Source organism: Homalodisca vitripennis, chromosome 5 (genome assembly GCF_021130785.1).
Source record: "Homalodisca vitripennis isolate AUS2020 chromosome 5, UT_GWSS_2.1, whole genome shotgun sequence".
In the NCBI taxonomy this organism is placed as follows: domain Eukaryota; kingdom Metazoa; phylum Arthropoda; class Insecta; order Hemiptera; family Cicadellidae; genus Homalodisca; species Homalodisca vitripennis.
The window spans coordinates 61,439,339-61,462,393 of NC_060211.1; the positions used below are offsets into that span (position 1 = coordinate 61,439,339).

At 32.2% G+C, this 23,055-nt stretch overlaps 1 protein-coding gene across 1 annotated transcript; it reads right to left on the reverse strand.

Moving 5' to 3' along the window:
* Nucleotides 1-1,247: 1,247 nt before the first annotated feature.
* Nucleotides 1,248-18,996, reverse strand: LOC124362279 (farnesol dehydrogenase-like). The gene is made up of 7 exons (XM_046816635.1): nucleotides 18,952-18,996; nucleotides 16,282-16,427; nucleotides 9,956-10,121; nucleotides 8,893-9,022; nucleotides 7,804-7,933; nucleotides 7,469-7,618; nucleotides 1,248-1,450 (listed from the first exon to the last, which is right to left on the reverse strand). The coding sequence occupies exons 2-7, from the start codon at nucleotides 16,411-16,413 to the stop codon at nucleotides 1,409-1,411; spliced, it is 750 nt and encodes a 249-aa protein (XP_046672591.1). The 5' UTR covers nucleotides 16,414-16,427; nucleotides 18,952-18,996; the 3' UTR covers nucleotides 1,248-1,408.
* Between the last annotated feature and the right edge of the window lie 4,059 nt (nucleotides 18,997-23,055).

The following is a 23,055-nucleotide window of genomic DNA, read 5'->3' on the forward strand; positions in this document are numbered from 1 at the left end:
TTTCGAGGTTATAGCACATTTCGTTTCCAGGTTGTGCTGAGGAAGAAGAATAGACAGGCAGAAAAAAGTGACAATTTTCATTCTTCTAAGTTCAACAATTAACCGGCAATTAGTTAAAATAGATATTTGTTCACATGTTAGAAGAATGAACAAGTACATATTTTTTTAGTTAAGAAACATAACTTGTGTTTATTTTTCAAAATCTACTATTTTTACTGCAGGGTAATGACGAACTACTTTATAGTGTGTTATTTTCAGTTACTGAAGAAAACATTCTTTATTGATTTATGACTGTTCGTTGTCGTTGGTGTTACGTTCCCTTCGCCGAAAGAATTTTGTAAACAAGCTTGGACGTATCCTAACCCGCTCACCATCCTAGGTAAGCGACGGAAAATCTGTCAGCGATACGACCGATTGAAACAGTGTATACGTAGACAAACACGACGCATCACCAAACAGCCAAGGTTTGTAAAATCAAATAGTGAATTGCTATAGAGTAATTTATGGACACTGTAAATTATGCTTCATGTAAAACTTCATGGCTATAGGTCGGTTTGTTTCGAAGATATCATGCAGACAGACATATATACAGATACAAAAATTAAATCTTTCCAGCCCCTGGAGTGATAGGCTTTAATAACGCTCACCCTACAATTGGCCTTGATATACTTCTTTTTCCTACTAACTGTCAGTGCTTCTGAGACTTTCAAAAACAATTATAGTTTATATGAGGAATAAAACTTCTATGTAAAGAAGGGAACGTTTCATAGACCCTGAGAGTTTCTTAACTACTTGAGTTCTTAACTATCGAGTCAAAAGGATGTGTTTTCCTTAAATGAAGCTGTTCAAACTAGTGTTGCAAATTGGAGTTTACATCACAAAATATTAAAAAACAAACAAAAGGTGTTACAGAAGAATAAAATAACTTGGTTTTACAATACAATATTTTAATTGACTATATTGGCAACTAGTGTATAGAAATGTCGGGTCTATCTCGGTTTCCAATTCAGCAATTCATTTGGTAACAAACAACATTTACTGTCTGTGTTCAAAGTCCCCCAAAAATACACTCATGGTTTCTCAGTTGTAAAGAAGAGAAGTCAAACAGATCTGGAATGTTTTAAAATAAAAATAATTTTAACAATTTTAATTTGTTTTCAATATTTTAGTTTAGCTTTGAGTTGCGCAGTTGATTAGAGATATTTTGTTGCATGCAGGAGACAATTCTCAATGGAAAAGAAAAAGAATGAAAGAATAAAGTGTATTTTTTTTATAACGTGCAAAAAATGTTCTTGTGGAAAACGAAATCCTGTTTTAAGCCTGTGGCTTTAATTTTCAAATCTCGGAACACCAACTGTTGCGTTGACGTACAAGACCTGTTACTATAGAGTCCTTTACTCTTGAGTGACTATATTATATCTCCAACTGGACGGACGATCAACTCGTTAACCTGTGAACACAAGAGAGTAATTAATTACTGTGGTTTTTACTACACTTATTTACTATTATTGTAGTAACTAATAAAACATTATATTATCCCACTGTTGTTTCTGGTGTACAGTAACTGAGATCAATTGAATGTATCTACTGTATTATAAATTACAAAATATTTTTGAAGTTAGGTTTGATACTATGTTATATCCGACGTATTAAATTGTTACCAGGGCCGTGCGCAGAATTTTATTTAGGGGGGGGGGGGTTCTATACTTATTTTATGAAATAAAAAAGAAGAAACTTAAATAAGTAATAGATTAAAAATTAATACGTATGGAAAATGAGTTTATTATAAAATTGTAAAACTACATACTTTTAATACATTTGTAACTCATTCTTTAAACAAAGTAAAAACTTTTTCAAATAAAAACATATGTGATCTACTCTTTCAATAAGTTGATGCGTCGAGGTACAGAAAAAAATTCATCTAATACTGAGTTCACATCTACTTCAATGTCTCGATGAATGTTCAGTGATGCCAATCCGTTCAATCGATTTTCACTCATGGTAGAACGCAAATAATTTTTCAACCTGCGTAATGTTGAGAAAGAGCGTTCGTTTGTCGAAGTTGTTACTGGTAGTACAGCCATTACCCTCAAGATTTTATGGACATTAGGAAAAGCATCCTCATTGCAGACATCAAGAGCATCGAGAGAATTTTTGATATTTTTGTCCAAAATTCGTCTTCGCCAAATCCGCACTTCACTGATCCATACTTCAGGAGAATCAGCATTCAAAATCGTAGCGTACTTAGAAAAGAGTTGTTTGCAGGCTTCTTTATCTAGGGTTGAAGTTTTCGATGGAAAAAGACATCCAAAATTTGTTAGTATCTCGCGATGTTTGAGAAAACGGTCTTCAAGATGAGTGATGAATAAATCAAGGTATGGTAAATACGTAGACATTCTATAGTAATCTTCAATATCATTGCAACGTTGAGTTTGACGGGAAGCAAGTCTCGGCTTTTTTACTTCAATATCGTGCTTTCCACATGTCTGGCGAACTTCTTCAAAAATCGTACTGAAATTTTCTTCTGCGTGCTTTCTCATATTCATTAATTCTTCTTTTACAGCATCGGCCAACTTTATAGCTTCAACTAAATCCTGATTCTCAGTTTGAAGTACTCGACTTAATGATAAAGCCAACGAATGAACTGATTGAAGAATTTTTAATGAAATTTGAAAATCCAAGGTTCCTATTGCAGATAGAAGTTGAAAAGCGTTGGCCGTCGTTTTTGAATCAGTCCAAGAACTTGAGATGACTTCCAAGGCGTCTATAACTGCTGGTTGTAGATGAAAATATATTCCAACTGACTCGGGCTGTTCCACCCATCTCGTCGTACATGATTGTTTCAATTTCTTTTTTTTATCATCACGAAGGTAATCATTTCTAGCAATGGCGTCTTGAAGTGCAAGCAGGCGTTTGGGGTAGTTGAAAAAATTATATACGCTCTGAATAGTGCTTAAACAATGTCTGGTCGGAACAACTTTGCACGCGTCACTAACAACCAAATTCAAACTGTGAGCTGCACAATGTGAATACAGAGCTAAATTGTATTTTTCCTGAATATAAGCTTGAGCTCCGTGAAATTCTCCACTCATATTTCTTGCTCCGTCGTAGCACTGACCGAAGCAGTACGTACAATCAATCTGTGAATTTTCCAGGAACGATAAAATCACATCCGCCAGTCCTTTCCCAGTAAGTTGTGTCGTTGGAATAAAACTCAAGAAATCTTCGCAAATTTTAAATTTACCGTGATCTTCGCTTACGTACCGGATGCAAATCGAAATTTGTTCGACCCCCGAAATGTCCGCTAACTCATCTGCCATAAGCGTAAAGGCCTTAGAATCATTAATCTTATTGATGAGCTGTTTTTGTATAATTTGATTACAAATGGAAATTATGTCATTTTGAATACGGTTGCTAATGTACATCGCATTCTTCGGAGAATGCTCTAAATGAAGTTTTAATTTCACATCAGTTGCCGCACGATATCTCAAAAGAGCTCGAAAATTCCCGTCATTATAATCAGGTCCTTGCAGAACGATTCGACCAGTATCATTATTTTCTCGGAGTGCCAATCCTTGTCGACCACAAAGAATCACTGTTTGAACTATAGTTTCCATATATTCTCTGCTTTCGGCTAAGAAATCTTGTTTCTGCTTCAATAGTAATAAATCGATCGACAACGTAGCTTGATTATCAATATCACCTCTTAATTCTGATTTTAATAAAGATGTTTTGTGGTATTCCAGTGACGAATGGTTGTTAAAGCTTTCTATAGCTTTCTTCCAATTGGTGAAAGGTTTTGATACTAGGTTACCTACTTGTTGTCCATGAACTCCTGCCTTCGTGACACCAAACAATACACAGCATTTGCAGAATGCTCCGTTTTTTTACCGCCGAATATGCCAACCACTTATACTTCGTTAACCAAGACCTCTGGAATTTTAAATTTCTTGGGCCCGATGCTGGAAATTGATAGGTGTCTGGTGGAACCCAAATATTTTCTTGAAGTTTCTTCGTAGAATCAATGCTCGAAGCTGCAGGCTTGTCAACGAACAGTCCAATATCGTTTGGGTTTACTACTTGTATTTCAGTTATAGTTGTCGAGGCAGATTCTTCATTTGCATTAATTTTTTCTAAACGAGCCAAAGGTTGATTATTTATCTGTAAATACCAAATAAGAATAAATACTCGAAAATTATATTCTAATTTCGCATAATTATATCTGCATGCGCGACGAGAAAACCTTTAGTGCCAAAGAAATAAGCATTTTATACTTACATTTACTTCATCATTCTCAAGTCGTGGTTTTTTACTCAGAAATTTCCGAATGTCCATTTTGTTCCAGTAGAACGATATGTTAACGTCGTAACGTGCGTCTATGAAAACAAACACTGCAGCTTTCTGGTGTAATTAGTTCAGTCTGCGCCACTCAGTATACAAAACAAAGCTTGTCGTTAAAACGGCGACTTGACAACGACAACAGCGACGACAAAAACTTAGGGCCGGCCGCCCGTTATCGCTCGCAACAACGCACCTATTCACATCTATTCGTGGCTGCAGGAGGACTGAGCGCTGCACGCTCCGTCGCTCTATCGCTCTGTCCGCGCATGCGCGCTCCGTTTTTGGTTCCGCGCGACCAATTGTGTAGCGCGTCGGAGCTCCAATTTTTAAACAGTATATAACACAAATCAGGCGGAAAGCGCGCGCAATCAAACGATTGGAAATATTTGCGCGCGCATGCGCGTAAACTGACGGCGCAATAGAGCACAATTAAACTGATATATGGAAACAATATGATATATCCCAATCTTCAAGGGGGGGGGGGGGGTTGAACCCCCAAAACCCCCCCCCATGCGCAAGGGCCTGATTGTTACGATTTGGCATGGTGGCAAGACGACGTAATTTTTCATTCAACACTCTTTTAATATATAATAAGTTTATTTAAAGATTTTATTTGCTTTATGTTCCACTACAGTGCATAAAGAAAAAAAAAATTATGGTTGCCTGTAAAGTCGGTTTTACGGGCGAAGATTTTACGTGACAACGTCTTTTTCTCGGTAGAATATTTATTGATATGAATATTATTAAATTGCACAATAGGAACAAGGAATTGAATGAAAATAAGAATTGCACAAATTTTAACTATAGAAATATATTTTGTTTACTAAAACATTGTACATAATTTGAAATTAATTAAAATTTGTTATTGTAAATGGTAAAGTTGAATAAAACATTTACTAAAATTGGAATTTGAAATTCTTGCTAAACACAGTTAAATTCTAACTCCGCGCGTGGTGATTGGTCGGTTTAGTTCGTTTGTTTGGTCGCACTGTTATGACAGGTTAGAGGTTATAATTTGTTATTTTAAATGTTTGACTAGCAATACGCGCTGTTTCTTCTCAATCGACTGAATTACGATTGATTGCAGAGTGATTTAAACTAATAATTTACTTAACACTATCAACATTTGTCAATAGTATGACATAACCTATAAACTCAGTTTCTCAACTTTTGTGTCAATCTAACAATTAATCAATCAATCATAGTTTACGATAATGAAATATCAGTGTACAATTATTTACCTTTATTGTTGTAGTTGTTGTAAATGACGAATCTAAGCACTCCACATTTTCACGAATAAACATAGTTATCTGCTTTATCCCGTGCGGCGGACCCACAGTTTATCTGCTTTATCCCGTGCGGATCCCGTGCGGCGGACCCACTGGACGGGCATCGTAACGTTACCGGGCGTTACACTTTTTCATGAGTGACTCCGAGCCGCAACCTAATTTAAGACGTTGTCACGTCAATAATGTATCGCCGATAAAGAGGGAGCTGAGGACGTTCGTAAATTACAAAATCTAAAAATAAGGTTGTTGTCCCGTATCAAAAATTACGGATAGATGTTGTTACGTTATCAAAACGCACTTTTGTACTTATGAATATTTTCTGATTAGAAATGAAAACAGCGCATTTGCGTTAGTTTATCCCCGAGATTAAAACAATGTCCTTTATTGATGTAAAACTAACAAAGTAAACAACAGGTTAAATAAAAATCATATATATATATATATATATATACATATATGTTTAAATATATAAGTTTAAATGTTTGAACAAAATAAATGACATGAATAAATTCAAAATGCTGTTGCATTACATAATCAAGATTTCAGTTTTAAGTTGGGGAGTGGAATTTCCGAATTATAACGATAAGATAATTGAAGCAAATAAGTAATCTGAAAATTAGAAAATACTGATAATTCTTTAATTCCTTACCAGAAATTGAGGAACTTGTCCAGTATTTAAACTATTCGTTAACTTCAAACTAACAATACTTGTAGATTGCCTTAATGCTATATTTGTCCGTAGACTGTGAATTAGCATTTAATAGTGACTATTTTTATTCGGAGTTCACATAATACGCTTTAGGCATCTTTACATTTTAAATTTACTTGAATAAGACTTCAATTCAACCATTATTATCAAAGAAAGAACAATAAACGATGAATAATACACTAAATAGAAATATGGTAGTGCAAAGACTGAGTTCCTCTGTAAAGTGTTTTAATAGTTTGAAATAATATGACAATTCTTTAAATATTAAACGTTAAAGCACTTACATTTCATTTTGTTTGTTAGAACATGACAATAAATTGATCTTTTTGTATGTTGTGTTTAGCTCCAGTTCACCTTCCTTTCATAGAGATCGTGTCAGAAAAATCGTGAGACAATGAGACTGCCACTTAACCTATTTATAGGGGACTTTGATGTCAAAATGACGTAAAAGTTCGTTTTGATCTTCACGTCGCCGACTTTCTTTGGGTCTCTTCAGACGAAAATGACTCCAGACTCCAGGATTGAAGTCTGAGACAGCGTCAGATTCCATATGCTGCTATAAAAGGAAGGTGAAATGGAGGTACTAAACTAAAAAAATATAAAAATATACTAAAAATAAATATACAAGTTGAATCAACCCTTCCTACCATAGCTATGTTATGTATTGATTGATCTTCTTATCAAAATAATGAGGTGATGATGCCGTCGTAAAATTTTCGGGCAACCTAATGGCGGAAGGTCTTATTGCCAACTGATAAAATAATACAAAAGAAAGTAATACCACATACTACAAAAAATCATGATTTTTTCATTACTGAACGATGACAAATGTCCGGAAAAATCCTGTTTCCTTCACAGTCCTTCCATCGTCAAAAACAAACTTCAAACAAAGGACCACATACTAATCGGTTTTTTCTAAATATGATTTTAAAATATTAAAGATTATTGGTGAATCTCCTTTTCTCTTATAGAGCGTATCATATATCGTGGACACACCCCACGGAAAACACTGAGGTGATGTGTAATGTTGTAACTAACCCGACAAAGATATTAATTTCTTTTAATTAAATCTGCAGGCAGTATAGAGAGTGTTTACATGCTGTACTGCTTCTGAGACAGTTTTACGAACCTGGACGTTGGGCGGTGTTGCCAGAACATAATGCACAGCATCAGCAATATCCTTGGGCAGAATGTGGGGCAAGTGGGAGATGTCCATGGGTTTACTAGAAGTAGAGTTAGCACTAAACAGCTCTGTTGAGACGAGTCCTGGACTAACGCTCTAGGGGATAAAAATACGAGTAGTAATAAATTCACTAAATATCTAGTACTGACATAGTGATTTAAAGACTTAAACGTAATCAATAGTAATGTTCCATTCCAATGGAAAATCATTCTACTTTTGTACTTCACAGGTGGAAAATAATTATGATCGTAAGAATTTAAAAAAGTTTAATCATAACTTACTGATACTTTTATTTTTGACTTTTGTCCAGCGAGCTCTCTTCTAAGACCTTCTGTGATGGCCTTAGACGCGAATTTGCTTGATGAGTAGGGAATAGAACCGGGAGCCACGGGAAGTCGATGGGAGGCGACACTAAAACAAACATATACATGAATTTAACGAATTAATAAAAGTTTACATAAATAAAATATAGATCTCATTCACAGTTTGATGGACCAAATTCTTGAACAAAAATTTAATATTTTTTGTTTCAAAGAAAAGAAAGAATATCATAAATCACAAGCCGGTCTCTTATATTGAAGACTTATTAAGAGTTGAATTAAATTTATTCTTTGGAAAAGCCTTTCAAGTTTTTCAATTATTCAAGGAAAAATTAATGGCATAAAATAAAATAAAAATACCTTTATTAAGCCAGCATATTTCAACTTAAAATTTCTTTTCAAATCAACTCTTGTCCATTAAATTAAAAATAATTACACATAAATAAAACAATACTTAAACTAAAAGATAAAGAAATTGTTGTGGTATTATAAAGTGAAAATACTAATCACAAATTAATTGTTTGAACTTAAGGCGTGTTAATTTCATGCGCGTGTACTTTTCAACTTACGTTTAAAGTTTTCATAAGAAACTACGCTTTTGATTTGCAAAGGGAGGTCATTAATCAATTTGGGGCCAAAGTACGAAAAGCCCTTCCTCCAGATCTCAAGCTTCACTTTGGGAAATTGGAGGTTACGGTTCTGTCGTGTGATATGTTCGGGGACCTCCTGCAGTTATAGGAGCCTCTCGCTTAAGTATTGTGGCTCTTTAAGAATATGAACTTTGTGAATCATGTAGCATATCAGCATTCCGCATACCACTTATATGGACAGCATTTTGGAAGTTTCTCGAAAGCGAATACATGATCAAAGCGTTTTAAAATTGACTTTACCGCTGAGTTTTGCCTGAAAAGTCCGGAATATCGCTGAATATTGCAGGCATTGTGAATGCCTGCAGTAATTGAGATTCAATGTCCTAAAGCTATAATTTATATCACACTAATCATAGCTACACTATAGTTCTACACTATCAATATTGTTTATTAATCTTGCCTGTTAATGTTAATAATATGGCCATCATCAACTTGTCGTTCCTTCATTGAGTTGATGGCCTCCCGGGAACAAGCCCCGAGAGCAAACACGTTTACGTCATACATCTTACGCCAGTCCTCAATATTACCGTCTGAAACATCAACCACAAGATTGTATTTCTATTATGGGAACACCCTTACATGAACATGGTGAACTCAGATTAAGATCAATAATCTGTGCATAAAAAGAAATGTCCTGACTGACTGATCCAAGCCCAGCAATAACCATGAAAGATAGTCATAAAATATGGTATATACATTTATCTTCTATTTTTATATATTTAGGGATTGGGGTATACTAAATAACGGAATATTTGCTTGGGGGAAATTACACACAAAAAGTGTTTATTTTTATCATTAAATTGAAAAAAACAGTTACCTTGCTGTGATATGTTAAAGTACTCATGCATGTTGGAAAAGCTCCTTCTAAAGGACAAGTCTCAGATTCTTTTAAAAATTAGTGTGGAACAAAATGTTCTACTACTAAGCAAGACTAATAAATTTGGCCTTAAATATAAAACTTATTCTCAAACATCGAAAGGTTTTTTTAGTAATACTGCATTCGGTTTTATTTCTGGTATCATATTGGTGAGTTCGTTTTGCTGTGACTAAATTTTCAAATGGTAATTTGTAATATTTGGTATTTATTTTTAAATTGAGGTAGCTTAAAGGTTGTTTATTGATTTACTTATTAGTTAATACAATAATTATTGATTTCATTAAAATTCGAATGAATTATAATTGCAGACTATTAATATAATATAGTTAGTACATTATAATGATTATTTCCGGTATACCTACGGTATAAGTGATCAAATTAAATGTTTACCGTAGAATAATTTTAAATCAAGCAAACTTATATAAACATTTGTTTCTATGTGAATGCAATACGTATGCTTATACACAAATAAGTGTACACTATAATAATCTATTGAACAGCTAATGTAATTAACTAAAAAAAGTGTTATATGCTCTAGTTTCAGAGTTTACTTTTATTGTAAACAAATTATAAATATTTCACTTACCGGGTGTAAATGTATTTACCAAGACACCTGCATTATTTATTAATACATCCACTCCACCCACATTGTCTTTGATCCATTTAAACGCCTTTTTCAAATCTTCTTCTTTTGAAATGTCAACCTTTACAGCATGTAAAGTACCCTTATTCTTAAGTTGATTTTTCATTTCCTGAAAGAAAACATTTACATTTATTAAACTCTTGTTTTGTACTATTCATTTTTGTCAGTTATGAGTTAAATATAAAATACTGGAGGGCAATAGTATTGTTGAAATGGTAATTGCCACCGTGAGACCATCAAATGAAAGAATATCAAGGAAATTTAGAATTATTTAAATGTAGCTCGTATGTGTTTTGCCTCTATGCAAATTATAATTGGATTAAATTTAAAAGATTAACTATTGAGTTCAACAAAAAGGTCCTCCTCTACACAAGCAAATTTGGAATTCAGAGTTATAAGCTTCTCTATATTCGTTACATCACTAGATCTATTATTGTATTGTATAAATGGAACTTCCATTTTATACGGTTTAAAAAATTTTCCCAATGTAATTAAGTAGTTAAAAAAGTAGAATATGCATTTTTCGGACAAGGTGGGGAATTTTGTCAAAAACCATGATAAAATGTCTATATTTATGATAGACGAGTGTAAACCATCATGATGAAATAATGTAATTTCGGTTAGTGGACTGATAGAAGAAATGCCTGACCAACACGTGTGATTTAATAAGCTTTTTTTTTTAAAATGACACTGGAGCTTTTGAAACCGGAAGGATTGATTCCTCTGTAGTCGAATGTATTTCAAACCCACAAATGGCACATTTATAGTGTAAGAGCTTCCAATTAGAACCAAGTATCTACGTAAAATTAATTATTTGAGATACCCAAAATCATCATACAGAAATGAAGAAATTCTTTTATAATATAGAGGATAAAGTTGTAAAATTTAAGTATGCAGGATTCAGTGTTTACGATGTGTAACTTTCTCATAGTAAACTATGAAATTGTTTTTAGGGATTCAATTTCTGTTAATAATTTGAAAACTCTGAATTTTAATTGCTCATATTTTGAGAAAAGGCCAAAAATAGCCGCTATTGCTAACTATTTATGGCATGACCCGGAGATTACGGTTAACACGGTAGGCCTACGCTTTTTACATGCTGTGAATTAAGAGCCCTCTTGCTAGTTTTCACAATGTATTGGTTTGTGATTGGTAAATGGTAGAAGTCATGGTAGAAGTTCATCTCGGATCATGCAAGCAGTTTTCCTTTGTGGGTTGGTTCAGTTCGACTGATTACGGCATCACGACTAGAGTTTTTCTGATGCAGCCATACGACATTTATTAGGCGTAAGATGATCATTACTTCCGGTTTGGTAATCGGTATAAAGTTGATGTGCAATCCTCTACTGGCTTATTCCGGACAAGGTTCTCTCAATAAAACATAATTGCTGATTACACCAGTAATTTTTATAGTAACCAAACAATATGTAATAGTAACCAAACAATCTAACTATAATTTAAGACTTAATTAAAACCCGAGAGCCAAATTGCAATGTATAAGCAAACAACCTGGTTTTTCTAAAAATTGATAGATGCACTTTTCCAAAAAATAAATCGAAAATTAGCCGAGCTGGTTTTTTAAAGAGCTCGAAATTGAAGGATATCAAAAGGGTTAAAACCATGAAACGATCGTTTTCATTTAATCTATCTTTCTACCCTGATAGATTAACAAACAACCATCAGAGATATAAATAATACTTATAATAATATCAGATAACTTGAAAAAGAGGTTTAAAATAACCACTTTAAAGGTTTTTATATAGTTAACTGACGCTGATGTAAGGATTAAATTAATAGGGTTGAATGAGTAAAACATGTGTCCTTTTGTGTTCTTTCAAATCAGTGGATCCCAGAAGGAAAGCATGCTGATTTCTCAATCAACCAGTAACAATGACGCTGGTATAACATTTCTTTACGTGTGTAAACGTCGGGTTTAAGTGTATCACGCTAAAAACATATGACAAGAGAAAAAAATTATCGTTTCATAGTTTAAAACACATCTGATACCCTCGAATTCTGACCTTCACCAAAACTAACGCGCATGATCATCTATTTCATTCTTAGGGGGGAATTTCTATCTCGATTTCAAGATAAATCAGAACGTGTGCTTCTATGCAAATTTGCTCTCGGCTTCTGGACTATTGTTTTAATTCAATCCAGAACAATACCAGAACAATAGCCCCGCAAATGTACAAAAAATTGAAATGTAATTGCTAAAAAAGTTCTTTGACAGGAGAGAAAAATTATCGTTTCACAGTTTTAACACATCTGATACCCTCGCAATAATGGAAATGTTTAAATAATTAAATGTTTAAATCAAACAAAGTGAGATAAAACATATATGAACACATCTGATACCCTCGCCAAAATGGAAATTTTTTAATAATTAATTGTTTAAACAAACATTGTGAGATAAAACATAATTATATGAACACATCTGATACCCTCGCAAAAATGGAAATGTTTTAATAATTAAATGTTTAAATCAAACAAAGTGAGATAAAACATATATGACCACATCTGATACCCTCGCAAAAATGGAAATGTTTTAATAATTAATTGTTTAAACAAACATAGTGAGATAAAACATATATGAACACATCTGATACCCTCGCAAAAATGGAAATGTTTAAATAATTAAATGTTTAAACAAATAAAGTGAGATAAAACATATATGAAAACATCTGATACCTTCGCAAAAATGGAAATGTTTTAATAATTAAATGTTTAAATCAAACAAAGTGATATAAAACATATATGAACACATCTGATACCCTCGCAAAAATGGAAATGTTTTAATAATTAAATGTTTAAATCAAACAAAGTGAGATAAAACAAATATGAACACATCTGGTACCCTCGCAAAAATGGAAATGTTTAAATAATTAAATGTTTAAATCAAACAAAGTGAGATAAAACATATATGAAAACATCTGATACCCTCGCAAAAATGGAAATGTTTAAATAATTAAATGTTTAAATCAAACAAAGTGATATAAAACATATATGAACACATCTGATACCCTCGCAAAAATGGAAATGTTTAAATAATTAAATATTTAAATCAAACAAAGTGAGATAAAACATATATGAACACATCTGATACCCTCGCAAAAATGGAAATGTTTAAATAATTAAATGTTTAAATCAAACAAAGTGAGATAAAACATATATGAAAACATCTGATACCCTCGCAAAAATGGAAATGTTTAAATAATTAAATGTTTAAATCAAACAAAGTGATATAAAACATATATGAACACATCTGATACCCTCGCAAAAATGGAAATGTTTAAAATAATTAAATGTTTAAATCAAACAAAGTGAGATAAAAACATATATGAAAACATCTGATACCCTCGCAAAAATGGAAATGTTTAAATAATTAAATGTTTAAATCAAACAAAGTGATATAAAACATATATGAACACATCTGATACCCTCGCAAAAATGGAAATGTTTAAATAATTAAATGTTTAAATCAAACAAAGTGAGATAAAACAAATATGAACACATCTGGTACCCTCGCAAAAATGGAAATGTTTAAATAATTAAATATTTAAATCAAACAATGTGAGATAAAACATATATGAACACATCTGATACCCTCGCAAAAATGGAAATGTTTAAATAATTAAATGTTTAAATCAAACAAAGTGATATAAAACATATATGAACACATCTGATACCCTCGCAAAAATGGAAATGTTTTAATAATTAAATGTTTAAATCAAACAAAGTGAGATAAAACAAATATGAACACATCTGGTACCCTCGCAAAAATGGAAATGTTTAAATAATTAAATATTTAAATCAAACAAAGTGAGATAAAACATATATGAACACATCTGATACCCTCGCAAAAATGGAAATGTTTAAATAATTAAATGTTTAAATCAAACAAAGTGAGATAAAACATATATGAACACATCTGATACCCTCGCAAAAATGGAAATGTTTAAATAATTAAATGTTTAAATCAAACAAAGTGATATAAAACATATATGAACACATCTGATACCCTCGCAAAAATGGAAATGTTTAAATAATTAAATATTTAAATCAAACAATGTGAGATAAAACATATATGAACACATCTGATACCCTCGCAAAAATGGAAATGTTTTAATAATTAAATGTTAAAATCAAACAAAGTGAGATAAAACATATATGAACAAATCTGATACCCTTGCAAATATGTAAATGTTTTAATAATTAAATGTTTAAATGAAACAAAGTGAGATAAAACATATATGAACACATCTGATACCCTCGCAAAAATGGAAATGTTTAAATAATTAAATATTTAAATCAAACAAAGTGAGATAAAACATATATGAACACATCTGATACCCTCGCCAAAATGGAAATTTTTTTAATAATTAATTGTTTAAACAAACATTGTGAGATAAAACATAATTATATGAACACATCTGATACCCTCGCAAAAATGGAAATGTTTTAATAATTAAATGTTTAAATCAAACAAAGTGAGATAAAACATATATGACCACATCTGATACCCTCGCAAAAATGGAAATGTTTTAATAATTAATTGTTTAAACAAACATAGTGAGATAAAACATATATGAACACATCTGATACCCTCGCAAAAATGGAAATGTTTTAATAATTAAATGTTTAAACAAATAAAGTGAGATAAAACATATATGAAAACATCTGATACCTTCGCAAAAATGGAAATGTTTTAATAATTAAATGTTTAAATCAAACAAAGTGATATAAAACATATATGAACACATCTGATACCCTCGCAAAAATGGAAATGTTTAAATAATTAAATATTTAAATCAAACAATGTGAGATAAAACATATATGAACACATCTGATACCCTCGCAAAAATGAAAATGTTTTAATAATTAAATGTTAAAATCAAACAAAGTGAGATAAAACATATATGAACAAATCTGATACCCTTGCAAATATGTAAATGTTTTAATAATTAAATGTTTAAATGAAACAAAGTGAGATAAAACATATATGAACACATCTGATACCCTCGCAAAAATGGAAATGTTTTAATAATTAAATGTTTAAATCAAACAAAGTGAGATAAAACATATATGAACACATCTGATACCCTCGCCAAAATGGAAATTTTTTAATAATTAATTGTTTAAACAAACATTGTGAGATAAAACATAATTATATGAACACATCTGATACCCTCGCAAAAATGGAAATGTTTTAATAATTAAATGTTTAAATCAAACAAAGTGAGATAAAACAAATATGAACACATCTGGTACCCTCGCAAAAATGGAAATGTTTAAATAATTAAATATTTAAATCAAACAAAGTGAGATAAAACATATATGAACACATCTGATACCCTCGCAAAAATGGAAATGTTTAAATAATTAAATGTTTAAATCAAACAAAGTGAGATAAAACATATATGAACACATCTGATACCCTCGCAAAAATGGAAATGTTTAAATAATTAAATGTTTAAATCAAACAAAGTGAGATAAAACATATATGAACACATCTGATACCCTCGCAAAAATGGAAATGTTTAAATAATTAAATATTTAAATCAAACAATGTGAGATAAAACATATATGAACACATCTGATACCCTCGCAAAAATGGAAATGTTTTAATAATTAAATGTTAAAATCAAACAAAGTGAGATAAAACATATATGAACAAATCTGATACCCTTGCAAATATGTAAATGTTTTAATAATTAAATGTTTAAATGAAACAAAGTGAGATAAAACATATATGAACACATCTGATACCCTCGCAAAAATGGAAATGTTTTAATAATTAAATGTTTAAATCAAACAAAGTGAGATAAAACATATATGAACACATCTGATACCCTCGCCAAAATGGAAATGTTTTAATAATTAAATGTTTAAATCAAACAAAGTGAGATAAAACATATATGAACACATCTGATACCCTCGCAAAAATGGAAATGTTTTAATAATTAAATGTTTAAATCAGACAAAGTGAGATAAAACATATATGAACACATCCGATACCCTCGCAAAAATGGAAATGTTTTAATAATTAAATGTTTAAATTAAACATAGTGAGATGATAGGACAGACTTACCCAAATTCAAATAGTCAATATGCTGTACAATAAAAGAGTGTAGAGATTGAGAGATCCGTATCAACGGAAAAAGAAAGGCCACATCTTCAGGGGATAAAAGTTCCTATAGATCGGTTAAAGTCCCGTAAGCTTAACTTTTATATATAGTGTTAAAAAAAGGGTTTAAGGTACTGCATACCAGTAATCGGTCCTCCCTCCTGGCCAGACCCACCACTACCATGCCACTCTCCACCAAGTCCTCCACTATGGCAGCTCCTATACCAGCACTGGCTCCGGTCACAACAGCAACTCGTCCCTGCCACCTCTTCATCTTGCCTAGTGATTCTAGAAGACACGGAGGTATATTACTTCAATTAACATGACACAGAAAACAGCTAAACGTATACCTCAAGTCATTATAAAATAACCCATTGCTTCTGAGCACACTTAAATAAAATATTTAAACTTATACGAACCATCTAGCTGATATTTTTGGATTTGTTCTCCGGGCCACCGAAAACAAATAATGTAATATAAACATGGGTTGTAGATTCATACTTTACCGTCTGTCTGTCTGTGTTTTGTTTTAGAATCAGAACAGATAAAACATTCAATTTTACACAATTATTCGTTTTTTAATCTAAAATCAAGATAAAGGTTAGTATTATATTATTATATCACGTTCCAAGATGGTAGAAAGTTGAAATTTTTCAACACGACTAAGAAGATAATGAAACTTTTAAGAAATAATAATAGTTTACTAGCGGACCCGGCGCGCTTCGCTGCGCATTTCAATAAGTTTCCCGCGGCTTCGCACGCAATTTCCCGTTGAAAACAGTACACTATATTCACTTATTCATTTTCTATCACATTCTAAACATTGCTGAGATAATTGATAGTCGTTCCTTCGTGAGCTTCTTGGGCGCATTATGAAGGTATGTACCACATTCCTGATACTTCTGTCAAAAAAAAACAACTAAGGTTGATTTTATAACATTCTTTATATTTGTAGCCAACGTAAGATAGTAATTATGATATCTGCATTGCTCTTCTGATCAAGCATGAGCATGGTTTATATTAAATAAATATTGCAGTTAAAGGTGAATTTTTACGTCAAATTTGAATTGTATTATCTGGATAGTAAAGTCTATGTTTAACAGTGATTGCAGAAACAGTTTAAACAAAATTTGTCGTTTCTCTTAAGCTTACTCTATGCTTTAAAACTATAAGTGTAGTAATTAAATTATATATAAATATATTTTTGTCGCATTATATATGTTTACAAAGAACAGCTGATTAAAAATTTGAAAAGACTCTTTCACTTAATAACATATGTTTGCTGCAATGCATTTTCTTACGGGTATTTCTGTAACCAGTGGGGCGGAATCCTGAATCGGGAAAGGGATAAAAAGTATCCTATAACCTTCTACAGATCAAGACGAACAAATTAAAAAAAAATTAGGCGAATCCGTCCAGCCGTTTGTGAGTGATGCTGTTACACACGAACAGTTTCATTTTTATATAATAAGATAAATATTAATAATTCATACAAATGTATTTGTAAATAATGTAGATGCACGGTTAATGGTGCCGTAAACATGTAGACAATGATAAGTTCACGTGCATTACAACAATTACATCTACATTTTTTTCCTGTCCGATTTTAAAATTCCTACCATTAGCTTGCAAACTTTCTCTATGTGTATATCGTCATACATTGCTAAAATGAATCCATTTTTCTTCATTCAGTCGAGCATAAATTTTGCTTATAAATTCAAATCCCGTGACATGTTATATAAAATAAAAATTTGAACAATTAAATTATCCGGGCTGCACCCCAGTGGCCTCTAAAGCTGAAGACAGTGGTCACATGTTAAAATTAAACTTTGCTTCACTAGAGTGCTTTTATTAATAATCTGTTTTAGATTTACCAGCTGAAACATTGCGTATATTAGTCTATATAATTTACTATTCTGCTTGAAATGTATGTAAGGCGAGTTCGTGTATTTTTATATTTTCATCACAAATAAACATGAAACCGTATACATGTATTGTGTATACAAGCCATTTGTTATATTATTAACTCGCTTCTCTCTATTCTGAGCTAAACCTACATGCAGTTCTATCACAATTAACTTCCTTTTTAACTTCCTTAGGCTAAAACCTAAACCTAAAATCACCCTCTGAATTACATGGAAAGGATGATGACATCTTAAAATTCTTAGCTTTTTACGTGTGATTTTCAAAGCGCCAATCCACGCATCAAATTACCTAACTTTAACGAGAGCTAACATGATTCGAATGAGCCAATAAGAATTTAAACGGAGATGTTTATTTTCTATATGCACGAGTTTTTCACCTTCACTGGGTTTCTGAAGGTCACAGGCTAGTGACCAGCATTACTATTTTGAAATTCTTGCTCAACTCCATGAAAGACTAAGAAAATATCCGTACATGTAGAAAGCTGAAAACTTACTCACCGAAACTTGTACCATATAAATGTTATTTGTTCCCAAGGTCAACCCTCTATTAAAGGGAACCTAACGGACATGGCTATTAAATTCAATTACGAAACAATTATTTTTGATAATAATAAGATTTATATTAATTTTCAAACTTACACAAATTTCCCTTTAGCATCACTGTCTTCTTACATTTTATGTAGCTTGTAAATATTCAAGACTTTGCTGTAAAGGTAATTTAAATGTTAGTACAAAAATCATACTTCAAGATGAACTTTACGGAAGTTCACCTCTAGAAACACGAAGTTAATTGTTATATAATTACATGTAGAGATAGCTCAGAATAGAGAGAAGTATAACAATAGGCTTGTATACACAATACACGTATACGTTATAATCTACAATACCTGAGCGAGGTCGTACACGTGTGAGGTCTGGCGTGGGAGTACTTGGCGAGGCCAACCTATATAATTAACCGTAGAGATAACAACATGATATAATATCAACGTAAGATAACTACGGTGTCAAGAGTTTTCAAACTGATTTCGTATACAAACAACATTGTTGGAAAACATTATTGCACAATATCTCCTAACTTTGGCGCCATTTTAGCTGCTTATAAGATTAACACAAGAACAAAATGAGGTTTTCTAATTTTAAGTGGTTTTTTTTAATTAGTAAACGTGGTGAATAGTTTACGAAAAAACTTGCCTAACAGGAATAATGTTGAAATTATTGTTAAGAGGCATGATTCAATAACTGGATAGTTTCTATTAGTTTCCTTATAGGCTATGTTTTCAATAACGATAAACTACGGTTGCGTGAACCAAACTTGAGAACATAATAACCCATTGATAAAAGAACTCATTATTGTATTAGCAAAACAAAACCCAAAATCTTCTTGAGGAATTTTTAAAATTTTGGTATGAGTTACTGCTATAACTTTCATACATTTAATATGACTTTAATTCAGAGCATCTTATGAGAGTTATGCCCTATTGTATCTCGGCATTACATTTCATAGTTTCATACAACGTTCAATGGCCAAAAATTTACCAATTGACCAATCTCCACTTGAGGGTGTGCGGTACACCTATATCCATTTACTGCACCCATTTGATTTGCTGGGTATAATACACACATTTTATTCGACCTAGTTAGGTAGTTTTGAAGATTAACAACATTCATTTTTACTTTTGGTTCCTCTCCAACTCTTCTAGGATGGTATATCCAAAGAACTTCATCTTCATTTACTTAGTCTGTTGCACGCAATAATCAATAATGGTTGTCCAAGTTATTTGGCCCAAAATTTTGTTTTATGTCTGATATTAGTGCTCGTAGAACTCGTATAGGTGCGTCTTTATTATCAATTCCGATTCATCGAACAACCTTATATAATCAATATTTCACTGATTCCGCACGTAGATTGGGAACGCTCTCCCAGAAAATACCAGAATTGTTGACACGCGCGATCGCTTTGGGGCTGAAATTAGAACCTTTCTGCTGCGGATATGGCGATGGTGACAGTTGGTGGTTCTTGTGGTCGCACTTGGGATAACTGCATGTAAGCTGAATGAATGGATAATGAAAGCTGATAAGGATGTCATAATTCAAATAGTTGCTTATTGTATTAAATATATTAAAATTTTTGTTAGAGTTCAATCAATATACTAAATTTTTAATTTTAAAGCATCCATTTATATGTTGTATCGTAATTAATAATTAATTAATAAACATAATTTATTTTTACATGCCAGTTAAGTATTGTAATAGACATTATTTTATTTTCTTTATTTGTGTTTAGAGGTTAAGTGGAAGAGAGAACTTTTTAGTCATAACTTCGTCTCTATAAATAAAGAAATTGTTCATTTAATTTTTCATTTCATTTATATGGCATCCGGGTTATATATGGCATTACTATCTAGTCATAGTAAAGACAAGTGGTTGGCTCACTACAACTCGCAAGGTGACTTAGAAAATGCCTTCAAAATGTAATGCTTCCAACAACGCCGTGGTGTCACGTAAATTGCCAAACTATTATTGCAGGGGTTAAATATTCTTTCCTGTCTTGGAGATTAAATAAAATGTAAAACGTATTAAGTAAAACTATAAACCATTCATACAGGTATAATGATGTTGGCGTTGCATCGTGTTTGAAACAAGGTGACACACTACCCGCATTTAAATTAGCGACATACTGACAATGGTATTACGGCCGTTGAAATATAATTAACACAAAGCGCAATCTAACCAGTCGATTCACGATAGTAATAATTATGACTATATTGAACCATAGCCGCTTTGTTTATACGTTTCGGACGCGATTAAACTAACAAATTCATTTTGGTCACCTTTCGATGACATACATTTATTTGATAAATATCCTAAAAATTACTATTTCCATTTTAAATTTACGCTGCCTAGATGCAGTACATGTAAATATCAGTAACTGGTGAATTTTAGTATTGAACCCATGTTCAACTTAACATATTCCGAAAAAAAAACCTAAAACATAGAACATCCAGAATTTGTTTCTTAGATGTTTATAGTTATTCAATTATATAGACCATGTTGTTCTATTAAAACAAGTGTTTTTACTTTTATTAATTCAAGTATTTTAATACATGTTGTGTTTGTTTTATCCAATTTCTATTATTCTATTCGAATTGAACCGCTGAGCCAAGCGTCGAAATATTCAACCTTGTCCTTCGGCGTAACCCGTGAATGTTATGGCAGTCAACCAATATTCCTTCCACGAGTACAACAACCCCGTCTTCTGAGAAGCGAGGGAATGTCCTACCACCTATTTAACTACAACTACATGAAATCATTCTTCGATCATGCCTTAGCTAAAACCGGTTTTAAACATTGTCTACGACTAGCAAAAGCAGGCGGAAAATTCAGCTTTAGATCACCGTTGTACAGCATCTTCCAATGATCGGAACAATATTTGGGGAACGATGTTCATTATCCTCCCAAGTGGTTCGAGAGGTTCAAATAAATTTCTCCCTGAAATTAATTTACATAACTATTCTTAGTTAAGGGGAAATACCCAAGGGCACTACTCGGCGAAGCATCACGGTCCAATTAATATGCATCTGCGTTCGTCACATCCGGGAAGATCACATCAGTAATCTCCTCCCGTTATCAGTTTCTACCCGCAGCATATTTTATTAGCTAAATTAGCATCCTGAACACACTTATCGTACACTCTGCTGCGAAATAACTGATTTATTGATTTGTGATATATATATATATATATATATATATATATATATATATATATATATATATATTTATTTATTTATTTATATATATAGATTTTTGAATAGATTTTTCTAAACTTTTGTTGTGCATCAATTGTTCAGTAGTTTATATTATTTACAGCTTTTCAAACAATACCAACGTATATTATTGTACATATTGATAAACAACATTGAGTTTATTATTCTATATGTAATTGTACGGGATTTCCTGTGTTGTATCTCAGATTATTCTAGTTCTAACTTCCTTTTCGATAAAGAGGATAAAGGGTTCGTTCTCCTCTTGCTGTTGCACAATCGTACCCAATCTCCAATGCCAACTGATCAAATATCGCGTTCATTGCAGAAAATCTTTTAAACTGTTGGTTTTCGCCTCTTAAGTACATTTTATATACGTTTTATTATTTTCCCCGTGTAATTGTTTGAATAAAATAGTGTTGTCTTTAAAGAATCGAATATAAGGGAAACCATAATTATTATAGTCCTACCCTCCACAACCACCCGCCCCGAGAGTTTTTTTAAAGATTTGAAAAGCTAATATATAAATAAGTACTAGTTAAATAACTAACCTCAATTCCGGATCATTCTATCAAATCAACACGTGTTCGCAAGTATTTTTTGTGGTTAAATCTTTACTGTAATTAAATCAGGCTATAGCCTTTTATACAAATGTAATTAAAATGTAAACGGTTCTGTGTCAGATATTAGGTTTTCTGATAATATGTTAGTGTGGTTATTTAAACACATATGAATCAGAAACAGTTCAATACCAAATAATGGAATCGTAAAAAGTAAGGACTCTGTGGTGTAATGGTGGCATGTTTACCCGGCAAGTGAAAATCCGGTTTTGAGTCCCGGTGGATGAAGTAGTTTTTGTGATTAAATCTTTATTTCAATTATTAGCTGTATACCGGGTGAGAATTAAATCTTAGGACGACTTCACAAATTTTAAACGACAAGAGATATCACAACCAAATTTGGCATACCATTATTTGTAATAGGAAGCTACTTTTTTGTGTACACAGTGATCAGATGCCACCTTGTGTGGGGAACAGTGTGTGGGAATACTTATTTGAGTGTACTAATTTCAAAGTCGGTGTTTAAAATGTTTTCCCTCTGGTCTTCTGAAAATGTGCTGAGCGTTATCAGAAATACCTGCTGCTAAAAGAAGTAGACTGATATGTGAGAGTAGTGGGCACGATAGGGTTTCCCATCCACTGGACTTCCCCACAATGCGCTGTTATCTCT

Coding starts and splice junctions, on each gene's coding strand:
- LOC124362279 (XM_046816635.1), bottom strand. CDS start 16,413: ATGAAGAGGTGGCAGGGACGAGTTGCTGTTGTGACCGGAGCCAGTGCT. Junction 9,023..9,955: donor GGTAAATACATTTACACCCG/GTAAGTGAAATA, acceptor TTGATGTTTCAG/ACGGTAATATTGAGGACTGG. Junction 7,619..7,803: donor AGTCAAAAATAAAAGTATCA/GTAAGTTATGAT, acceptor TTTATCCCCTAG/AGCGTTAGTCCAGGACTCGT.